General features: G+C 38.2%; 1 protein-coding gene across 1 annotated transcript; it reads left to right on the forward strand.

Moving 5' to 3' along the window:
• The first annotated feature begins 454 nt into the window (after window positions 1-454).
• LOC107874123 (ISWI chromatin-remodeling complex ATPase CHR11) lies at window positions 455-11,135 on the forward strand. The gene is made up of 25 exons (XM_047414941.1): window positions 455-1,006; window positions 2,060-2,185; window positions 2,274-2,380; window positions 3,132-3,235; window positions 3,937-4,034; window positions 4,139-4,318; window positions 4,409-4,630; window positions 5,038-5,172; window positions 5,360-5,642; window positions 5,740-5,813; window positions 5,921-6,141; window positions 6,226-6,313; window positions 6,412-6,505; window positions 6,601-6,789; window positions 6,874-6,905; window positions 7,009-7,085; window positions 7,173-7,262; window positions 7,432-7,501; window positions 7,592-7,646; window positions 7,754-7,812; window positions 7,890-8,055; window positions 9,699-9,877; window positions 9,960-10,175; window positions 10,247-10,348; window positions 10,662-11,135. Exons 1-25 carry the CDS (start codon window positions 803-805, stop codon window positions 10,677-10,679), a joined length of 3,189 nt encoding a protein of 1,062 aa, XP_047270897.1. The 5' UTR covers window positions 455-802; the 3' UTR covers window positions 10,680-11,135.
• The last annotated feature ends 453 nt before the right edge of the window (window positions 11,136-11,588 follow it).

An 11,588-nucleotide genomic window follows, 5' to 3' on the forward strand; every position in this document is an offset into this window, starting at 1 on the left:
TACTTTCAATGATAAACAGTTAATTTAAGTTAGGAATTGTGAAAAAGCAAGTATCTCAATTCTTTCTTCGCTTTTCCCTATGAGCACAATAGAAGTAGAGGTAGAGGGTTCGAAGGAGAGAAATATACTCTAGGAGTTCAGGTCAAAGAATTGCAACTGCATTTGAGTTTAAGCAGAAAAAAATTTCACTCAAACAAAGTTTCAGTACAAATTAAGTGAAAGAGAGTGGTTTTGTAGCTTGATGAGTACGTTCATTGCATCAAAAGTATAGTTGATTGAAATAACAAACATATATTTTCATGTCACAACCTAAAAAGAACAGATAAGTATTAGTTAGGATTATAAATAGATAATTTTTTTATATAAAAATATAAATTTGTGAGGTAAATTTAATTTCTTTTTTTAAAGGAATCAACAACTATATTTCATTTGTTTATTTTTTTTAAAGTAAATTTGAAATTTTGATATTTGGTTTTTAAAATTGCTCAACAGTTAGACAAAATTCTAAAATCAACCAAAATCTATTGCTCAAATTTTCCATTCTCTGTAACGCTAGACTAGATATAAACCGGGGCCTGGAAGCATCGCATTTGTGGAGATCTCGGTAAACCTATCAGCCTCCATCGAATACCAAAAGGCGCGAAATTGCAGAGTGATCGCCCCACAAGTGGCGGGAACTCTCATTTCATCGCCACATTATACATCATATTTTGGTTCTTCTATCAAAGCTAAAAGTATTTATTCCAAACCTACTTAGTCGGCGAGTTCCATTTACTGCTGAGAAACCCTAGCATTCGGGGCCATGGGTAAACAGTCGAGAAACAGATCGTCGTCGTCGTCAGAGTCTCCATCGGATAGTTCTGAGGAGGAGCAAGTACAGGATCAGGTTAATGACGAGGAAGACGAAGAGGAGCTTGAGGCCGTCGCTAGGACCGCTGAGGATTCCGACGATGACGACGACGTTGCTGCCGATGCACTGGAACAAGACGATGACGAGGATAACGAGGTATTTTAATTGCTATATTACTCAGTGCCCATGTTTTAATAGTTGTACTGCAGGGGTGGAGCCAGGAATTTGGCAAAGGGTAAGGGTGTGTAAAATTAAATATGTGCTCATAATAGCTAGTAACATTTAACCGCTATACACTATATAATTTTTGGGTGAAGGGTGTGAAAGGACCTCCGTTTGTCTAAGGTGTCTCCGCCCATGCTGGAGTGACAACTTTAGACATCAATATTCGAATCCCGGCAATGGCAGACTAGGTGAATTCTTTCCATTTGTGATCTGTTTAAACTTTGGTGGGTGGAGTTTGATAGGACCTGATGATGAATTAGTCTCTGCATGGACAGCATTGTTATTTTAAAAAAATAAATTCTAGCAAATTGTCGTTCCATACCAGGTTTCCCAAGATTTTGATCAGTAATTGGTTCTCTGACACAGTAATGGGGAAAATCACACGTGTTTGCTAGAGTTGTTATAGTGATTCTGATATTAGGGTCACTTTACTATGGTGTTCGTGGTTCTGCTGAAATAATGCATAAGAACATGTCTCATTTTTCTCATTGCGAAGCCTGGTAGGGCCGAGGGGTTCATAGTACTGGTTATACATGGTTAAAAATTATTTTCTTTTGTATATATGGTAGATGTTGAACCCCTTTGGCTTCTTTGTGTGTTTACTTCTTCATATTTTGACCCCCTTAGTGAAAATCCTAGCTCTGCCATGGAATTTTTGCTAATGCATGGCCAAGTTGGCCTTGCTAGGGGTTTTAGTCTTTAGACTGAAATTGCGTCTTCAAGCATGCGTGCACGTTCTGGGAGGAGCTTTTGAAGTCAGAAGAACTGAAGTTAATATGAATTTTACCATTGGATCGGGAGCTCTTCCCCTTGTTTTAATTCATATATTTTTTTCTGGCATATTATAGTGAAGTACTGATCAATTCCCATATTGAATTACTTAGCGAACCATAGTGTATGTTTAAGTTTTATCAGCTTTTATGTTTTGACAAGTTTTTAAGACATTTATTTTGTAACTCACTAGTTCTGCCATACTACCTGTAGGAAGAGGCTGCAGTCAATGAAATCTCAAAGCGCGAAAAAGCCAGGTTGAAGGAGATGCAGAGGATTAAGAAGCAGAAAATACAAGAAATGTTGGATTCACAGAATGCTGCCATTGAGGCTGACATGGTATCTCATTGAGAATACTTGTTGTGGGCCTTTTCTTCCGTTTTATTTATTCATAAAGGGTGTACTCAATGCTGATATACTGTGGCAGAATAACAAGGGACAAGGGCGATTGAAGTATCTCTTGCAGCAAACTGAGTTATTCTCACATTTTGCCAAAGGTGAGCAGTCCACCGCTCAAAAGAAGACAAAAGGAAGGTATGACTAACTTCATTGAGCATTTATTTGTTAGTTTTTCTGAATTTGCAGGCAGATGTTGTAATTCCAGAGACTTATAGAACTTAAATACTTTTAGCAATGCATTTTGGCTTAATCAGCTAGAATTTCTTTGTTACTCGATAGTTTATGTTAAGGTGCATGAAATGAGTGATATGGAACTGAGGTTCAAGCAAGAAGAAAAAGGTATAGTCTTTTTGGTTTATTTATTTAATTCTTCCTTACAATAGAATGACATCTTTCCTGCCTATTAGTGGTTGTTTATGTTGAAGTGTTTTTGCAATATGAAATCAACACAACATACATACACATTGCTATTTATTTAATTTGGTAAGGACTTTCATTTTGTTTGCTGGTTTGTTAAGTTGCTTCCTTTTCTCGATATAAACGATGCTGACACACTGGCGGGCTTCATTGACCTGTTATCTAAAAAATGGGTGTGATTCCTTTTTTTTATACGTTCTGCCGTTCCCGTAATGTGAATATCGAATTAAAAACTTTCCTTAATCATAGAGAGATAAAGTTATACACTGAAACCCTGAAATAACAGTCATTTACAACTTGGTGTCAAATTTGGATGGTACCATGTTTTTCAGATGATAATTTGGGGGGATGTGCTTCATACAGTATGCTTTATGTTGCATCATATAAAGTAGAATTTTCGCAACTTACCAGAGGTATTTCTGTATGTGGATATTTTATGGGCCAATATGATGGCTTTTTCTTTCTCCAGGGGTCGTCATGCATCAAAGGTAACTGAAGAAGAAGAAGATGAAGAGTATCTCAAAGATGAAGATGAGCTTTCTGGGAATACGCGGCTAGTGGCACAACCCTCCTGTAAGATGTATTTTGATGCAAGTGTATTTGTAGACACGACAATTTTTTTTTTTGTAGTATGATGTTCTTACTAAACTGTGTATTATGAAGTTGTTACTAAACTGGCAGGTCCTTGTTGAGAGGGCTTAGATCAGATCAACGAGCATAGGTCCTACTTAAAAAAAGTTACTTACTCGATAATCCTGTGAGCTGTATAGTTTGAGTAGCTCCATGCAAGGCTTTTTAGTCAAGTTGTTGTTACAAGTGATAGTGTTTAGTTAAACGTGTGAGTAAGTGATGTATGGCTGCACAGAATCTGTAGTTATCATTACAAGTGCCACCTAGGAAGCATTCAGGTTATTTTGGTCAGCATTTTATTTTATATAAGGTGGCTAAAGAAATAAGCGGGGCTTAGAGGGGTGGCAATTGGTCAATACCTCTAAATCGCCTTAGGGTTGTTGAGCATCATTATGGAGAACTGTGAATTTTAAAGAAAACCCATCTTAGTGAGGTTGCACTTGTTCAATTCTCCAATACTTATTTTGTATGAAGCATGGTAGCCCAGCTCAAAGCTTTGAATTTAAGCATGTTTTGGAATACAATGTCATAGTGAACAGTTAAAGTTTGGGATAAAGGCTTCTATCTGAGACAAATTTTCTCTGTATGCCTTCATTTCATTCTTCTTTAAACATCCAGATATCACATTATAAATATTTTGTCAGGCATTCAGGGGAAGATGAGGGATTATCAACTTGCTGGTTTGAACTGGCTGATTCGACTGTATGAGAATGGAATAAATGGAATACTTGCTGATGAAATGGTTAGTATGGTCATATGCAACTGTATTGAGACCATTCTAGCTACATTTTCCAATTATGACTTTCAGGTGAAGCATCATCATTTAATCCTCTTATTATTATGTAGGGTCTTGGTAAGACGTTGCAAACCATCTCCTTGCTTGGCTACCTACATGAATTTAGAGGAATAACTGGTCCTCACATGGTTGTTGCTCCAAAGTCCACGCTTGGCAATTGGATGAACGAAGTCAAACGTTTCTGTCCTATTTTACGTGCTGTTAAGTTCCTTGGAAATCCTGATGAAAGGGTAAGCAACAACTTATGTAGGCTCTTTTGCTTTCCTTTTTTGCACATTCTATTGCTTATTCAAGACCATTTTGTTGTTTTTTATCTACAGAAATACATACGTGAGGAGTTGCTTGTTGCAGGGAAGTTTGATGTTTGTGTCACAAGCTTTGAGATGGTTATCAAAGAGAAGTCTGCTTTACGACGCTTTAGTTGGCGTTACATCATAATTGATGAGGCACATAGGATTAAGAATGAAAATTCTCTTCTTTCAAAAACAATGAGGCTCTACAATACTAATTATAGATTACTTATCACGGGGACACCGCTTCAGGTGATACTTATTTTATTATATTTCCTTGTATGTATGCTGTAATTTTGGATTGACTTGTTATTTTGCATCATTCACTCCAATTTTACTAAATACAAATTACTTATCTAAAATTTCCAAACCAATATGATATAATGCTACTCCAACCTTTCAGATTTCAAACACTGCTCCTACCAAAGAATATTTAAACTATTTTCCAACTAATGTTGATAAATAACCTAATTAATATATCCTTTCTAATTTTGTGCTAGTCAAGCTGTTTCCGTATTTTAATGAATTACTTTCTGATCCAATTTTTTTCCTTCTTTGGTGCAATGTCAATGAGCTTTTTATCTTGATAGTCCTTGGTTTGCATTTCTATATCTGCACTTTATGCCGAGTTGATGTTTGAATTCTATGAAATTACACAGAATAATCTTCATGAACTCTGGGCACTACTGAACTTTCTGCTGCCTGAGATCTTTAGCTCAGCTGAAACTTTTGATGAGTGGTTCCAGATTTCTGGTGAGAGTGACCAGCAGGAGGTGGTCCAGCAGCTTCATAAGGTGTGTTGCTTTTTAGTTTTAGTTTTTAAAATTGATACCAAAAAACGGAGGAAGAATTATGGGACAAGGTCACGGTTGAAGCTATGAACAGAGAATAGTAGTTAGTCTATGATCTTGCTGGCTTTGGACTTTGAGGGAGAAGCCTTGTAGACCTAAACTGAATTTTCAACATTGGCTGCTTGGGCAGGTTCTACGTCCATTCCTTCTTAGGAGGCTGAAGTCTGATGTGGAGAAAGGTCTGCCTCCCAAAAAAGAAACAATTCTTAAGGTTGGTATGTCCCAGATGCAGAAGCAGTACTATAAGGCTCTGCTGCAGAAAGATCTTGAGGTTGTCAATTCTGGCGGGGAGCGCAAGCGTCTTCTCAATATAGCAATGCAGCTACGAAAATGCTGCAATCATCCATATCTTTTCCAGGGTGCTGAGCCAGGACCTCCATATACAACAGGAGAGCATCTCGTAGAAAATGCCGGTAATATTTTGTCGTCTTTGAATGCATCTGTGTTGTTGATGTGTCTAATTTTCAGCAGCAGCCTTACATACCTTCTAATTCATGTAACTTGATGCAGGAAAAATGGTTCTTCTAGACAAGTTGCTTCCTAAATTGAAGGAACGTGGCTCAAGGGTTTTAATATTTTCACAGGTCTCACCCTCTAATCATCTTTATTTATTGTGCCGAGCCGAAGTTTCAACAGCTTTCTGGATCTTCAGTTTTTGGGCTTAACCATTTCTTCTGATTTTCTTTTTCAGATGACAAGGCTATTGGACATCCTTGAAGACTACTTGTTGTTCCGAGGTCACCAATATTGTCGGATTGATGGAAATACTGGTGGTGAGGATCGTGATGCTTCTATTGAGGTATTTAACAAACCAGGGAGCGAGAAATTTGCCTTCTTATTGTCAACGAGAGCTGGTGGTCTTGGTATCAATCTTGCTACAGCAGATATTGTTATTCTTTATGACAGTGACTGGTGAGGATCTTTTACATCGTAGATTTTTCAATCCGTCAAATAGGATGGTATCTGAATGCCGTCTTTGCATTAATGAAATTGCAGGAATCCACAGGTTGATTTGCAGGCTCAGGACCGGGCGCACCGGATTGGTCAGAAGAAGGAAGTCCAAGTATTCCGCTTCTGCACTGAGGTTTGATTTCTTTTCCTTATGTGTTAATCAACTGAAAAGAAGCTGCTTTGGGATCTTCTGGTGGTGTGGTGAGACATGCTTTTCAATTATTCATGCAGTATACCATTGAGGAAAAGGTGATAGAAAGGGCTTACAAAAAGCTTGCACTTGATGCATTGGTTATCCAGCAGGGGCGGCTAGCTGAGCAAAAAGGTGAGGTTATTTTTGCATTCAAATTCCTTCTCTTCATAACTTTCGAGATGCATATGAAATCACTGACTGCGAGTATCATGTGATGCATAATATAGCTGTTAACAAGGATGAACTGCTGCAAATGGTACGGTTTGGTGCTGAAATGGTTTTCAGTGCTAAAGATAGTACCATTACTGATGAGGATATAGATAGAATAATTGCTAAAGGAGAAGAGGCAACAGCTGAACTTGATGCCAAGATGAAGAAATTTACAGAAGATGCTATCAAGTTTAAGATGGACGACAGTATGCACTTTACTTCCTGATCATTTCTGTTTTACTCTTGTAACTTATGTGCTGCTTTAACTATAGATTCCCGATTTTATTCAGCTGCTGAATTGTATGACTTTGATGATGAGAAGGTAATATTGCTTACTACTTCAGTTTTCTGGTGACTCCTTGCTCGGTAGCTACTTTTTCTGTGTGTTTAACTTGCCCTTCTGCCTTTGCATTGTGTCAATAAAGAAAGAAAACAAGGTGGATTTCAAGAAAATTGTCAGCGACAATTGGGTAGAACCTCCAAAAAGAGAAAGGAAACGCAAGTATGCTTTTTATGTTACTGAGTTTGACCCTTTCTGTACTGAATTTTGTTTATCATCAGTTAAAACCTGACTGTCCTTTGCTGTTAGTTATTCCGAGTCTGAATACTTCAAGCAAACCATGCGTCAAAGTGGCCCTGCAAGACCTAAAGAGCCTCGGATTCCTCGGATGCCGCAGCTGTAAGTCCATGTTTGCACATTTTTCTATTTTGTGCTTTTTTGTTTTTTCCTGATTCTATTGGGCCATTTATATTAGTATTTCAAAATGAAGATTCTGTGACCATATGTCCCTTGCAACCTTGGTACTTTTTTCTCTGACCACAGTTCTGGTTATCCTTACCATTTGTAGGCACGACTTTCAGTTCTTCAACACTCAGAGACTGAGTGAGTTGTATGAGAAGGAAGTGCGCTTTCTTATGGTTGGTTAAGCTTTGGATTTCTCAATTTTTCCCACTGCTACCCTTTCATGTGCTTTTTTGGTTGGCTTATAAAGTTGTTACTTATTCCAGCAAACACATCAGAAGAATCAGGTTAAAGACTCTATAGAGGTGGACGAACCTGAAGGTGTCTTTTTTACCATTTAGAACAACTCAGTTTAGTTCCTATTTCTATATGGGGAAAAACTGGTGTCTGCTTCTTCTGAATATCTCAAAATTGTTTCATGTGTATAGATGCAGGAGAGCCTTTAACGGCTGAAGAGCAGGAAGAAAAGGAGCTACTGTTGGAAGAGGTAAGTGTATCCACTAACTCATCCTGGGGTTATATTTACCTCTATTATAGTTGGAGGTTGACAAGTTTGATATCTAGGGATTTTCGATGTGGAGTAGAAGAGACTTCAATACCTTTATCAGGGCTTGTGAGAAGTATGGTCGCAATGACTTAAAAAGTATTGCTGCTGAAATGGAAGGGAAAACAGAGGAGGAGGTTGAAAGATATGCGCGAGTTTTCAAAGAAAGATATAAAGAACTAAATGGTAAGTGTTGATGGGTTAATTTGTGATTAAAGGAACAACTATTGGCTACACCCTTCTTTTTAAATTGAATGTCTACATTTTACAAGACATATTTGTTAAGATTGGATAATGATTGGATAATGAATAGGATTCCAAGTACTTGCAACATGTGAGAGGACATACTACTTTTTTGGTTTTCTAATGGTGGTGTTTGAATAGTTTATGATTTTGATATTTCCAAACAGTTTTCTAAAGCAACAACAACAACAAACCCAGTAGATTCCCACATCGTGGGGTCTGGGGAGGGTAGAGTGTACGCTGACCATACCACTACCTTTAACGAAGTAGAGAGACTGTTTCCGATAGACCCCCAGCTCAAGACGAAGGCCAGTATATAAAACCATCAAAAGCATGGAACACGATAAAAAACATAGATACGCCATCCACAAAAATATGCAACACTGCCAAACAAAAGACACCCAAGCCCTCCTACCTACTGACTACGACTCATCCACCCACCTTAACCCTCTATCCTAATGTTTTTCCTCCATACCTTCCTATCCAGGGTCATGTCCTCAGTCAACTGTAATGCTCCATGTCACGTCTAATCACTTTCCTCCAGTATTTCTTAGGTCTACCTCTACCTTGCTTGAAACCATCCAAGGTCAGCCTCTCACATCTACGAACCGGGACATCCGCGCCCCTCATCATCACATGGCCAAACCATCTCAACCTCACTTCCCGCATTTTATCCTCCACCGACACCACTCCCACCTTCTCCCGAATAATTTCATTTCTAATCAGTGTCTGGTCATACACCTTCGGCTATTCTATCGGTTCCTGCTTCTTCCCACCAACACAGGTGTAACTCTGCCTATCAAGGCTTAGACAGATGAGTTTTGAACCTGAGGTTCATGATTGTTCTTCTGTTTTGTTGACCACTAGACCACACCCTTGGTGCTAATATAAAAACTAGAACTAACAAATAGGTAGATGGCTTATTATACACCTTGAACAATAGCTTATGATGTGAATGGAAGAGAAGTATTATGGTCATATTGAAAGGGTGGGAAAACTGGATGAAATTTTTAGGAGGGTTGAAGTGATATTGTTGATCAGCAATGCAATGGGGGAAGAAAAGGTTCTTTCATAACATGTTCTTTTGTTATCTTTGGTTCCCGAAATCCAAAAATTGATTTTGAAACCAAGTAATTTTTGTCTGGTTTTGATTTTTGAAAAACTATCCAATCCAAACACCATTGCAAAGGAGAGCTTGCATTGCATAAAGTGGGTCTTGTGCAATATTTTTTGTTCTATCATTTTATTAAACAATTACTTTTCCTTTTAAGAAAGTGAACACTGTTTGGGACAATTAAGAGTACAGGCCACAGGTTGGTCTTGCGATGGGAGTGTATTAAAAAGTTTTGTTTCTAATATTTATTTTCTTTAGTTTAGATAGAGCAGGCTTTACAAATATACCCTGCTAATTGATGATGTAGAACTAGGATTAGAAAACCGGCTAAAAATTTCTTGATAGTTGGTATACAGGCAGAGCTAGGCTTTTACAAATAATTATAATTATTTATGGGTTAATATTTGTATGCATGTAGAGCATGTAGCATTTGGAGGATTTTTGTTTAGTTTAATGGATTAAAAACTTGCAGATTATGATAGGATTATTAAGAACATTGAAAGAGGAGAGGCTAGAATTTCGCGAAGAGATGAGATTATGAAAGCAATTGGTAAGAAGCTGGATCGATACAAAAATCCATGGTTGGAATTGAAAATCCAGTATGGTCAGAACAAAGGAAAGCTGTATAACGAGGAGTGTGATCGTTTCATGGTGAGTTGACTGAAATTCAAAGGTTGACTTTTAGAATTTAACCCACCATCAGGTAAAATGATTATTGTGGTTATTTTTATAGATATGTATGGTTCACAAGCTTGGCTATGGAAACTGGGATGAGCTGAAGGCTGCATTTCGCACATCACCCTTGTTCCGTTTTGATTGGTTTGTGAAGTCTCGTACCACTCAAGAACTTGCCAGAAGATGCGATGCACTTATTCGGTTGATTGAAAGGGAAAATCAAGAATTTGACGAGAGGGAGAGGCAGGCACGCAAAGAAAAGAAGCTTGCGAAGGTTAAATAGCAGCCTCTTGACTCATTTCTTGGAGGTAAATAGGATTGATGCTAATTTTTCTATTTCGACAGAACATGACCCCATCAAACCGCACTTTGGCAAGACAGGCTGCTGAAAGCCCTTCTGCTCTGAAGAAGCGGAAGCAATTGTCAATGGATGACTATGTCAGCTCAGTACGTATTTCTTTTAATTTATTCTTCCTCTGGTTACAATACTGTTTATGAGTTCCATATTTGTGAGTTCCATATCTGTGTATAACCATCATTTTCAGCTCAGTAAGTATTTCTTTTAATTTATTCTTCTTTCGGTTAAAGTACTGTTTATGGGTTCCGTATTTGTGTATAACCAGTAAGTACTTACACACTCTACTTCATCTGAGGTAGTGGTATGGACTGCTTACACTTTACCCTCCCCAGACCCCACTTTGTGGGAATACATTGGTATGTTGTATATTTGTGTATAACCATCATTCTTTCCTTTCTCCAGGGAAAGAGGAGAAAATGAGATTAGAAATGAGTACAAAGATGAGGAGGTTAGCTGTGGCTGGTTGGGACCTCAAAGTGGAAGGGAAGATTATTTTTTTCGTGATCCCATCATCTGGTGTTTTATTCAGAACGACATTTGATGCTCTATCTCCTTGCCCTGGCAATCATTGACTCAAGGGCATTGAAATTTCCAGGATGCCATCTGACTGGTAGAGAAATGAAAGATACTTGGTTTATAATTTGTTAGTCCGACAAAAAGCAAGTCCACCAGGCTTGCCCCAACTCCTAAGCTGTAACTACATTTCTAATGCAGATATTCATAACAATTTGTTATTTATAATCCCGCTGGAGTTCATATAACCACTACATAGATAGTCAGGGATACACTTTATTATATTTTACTTTTTAGGAAGCAACGTTTGCAGTATGTGTGCTTTTCTGCTATATATACAGTTGCCATTTCTTGAACCATTTATATTTTGTTTCAACTGGCTTGTACCTGACTGGTTTGGTAGCATAGAAGTGGTGATTAATTTACAAGGATTGAAATGCCAATCAGAGGAGATTATCTGCCTGTCTCCGCCAAAAATCTGTTGAAGCTTGCTTGAAAAGGTATGTAAGCAGAGTGTCTAGTCATTCACAGAATCACTGGCGTTGAAGGTGTGTACCAGGCAGAGGCAACTTTTGTTGGCTGTGGTTTCGGGTATGCCTGGGGGATTTCATTGGCTATGTTATTGATGCTGTTGTTGTTGTGGTTTCGGGTATGGAAAAGGAAGTGGAGAATACTTTGTGAGGATTGATGTAGGTAGTCCAGTTTGGAACCACATGGTTGGTGATTATGGCAGTGATAATTGACATTTCAAATTTGCTGTCTCCTTTCCACGCCAAACCCACCAGGCCCTCCACCCTAAGCCTGCATCCTCGGTGT

This window comes from Capsicum annuum, chromosome 6 (genome assembly GCF_002878395.1).
Source record: "Capsicum annuum cultivar UCD-10X-F1 chromosome 6, UCD10Xv1.1, whole genome shotgun sequence".
Classification (NCBI taxonomy): Eukaryota; Viridiplantae; Streptophyta; class Magnoliopsida; order Solanales; family Solanaceae; genus Capsicum; species Capsicum annuum.

Coding starts and splice junctions, on each gene's coding strand:
- LOC107874123 (XM_047414941.1), top strand. CDS start 803: ATGGGTAAACAGTCGAGAAACAGATCGTCGTCGTCGTCAGAGTCTCCA. Junction 4,035..4,138: donor GAATACTTGCTGATGAAATG/GTTAGTATGGTC, acceptor ATTATTATGTAG/GGTCTTGGTAAGACGTTGCA. Junction 4,319..4,408: donor TTGGAAATCCTGATGAAAGG/GTAAGCAACAAC, acceptor TTTTATCTACAG/AAATACATACGTGAGGAGTT.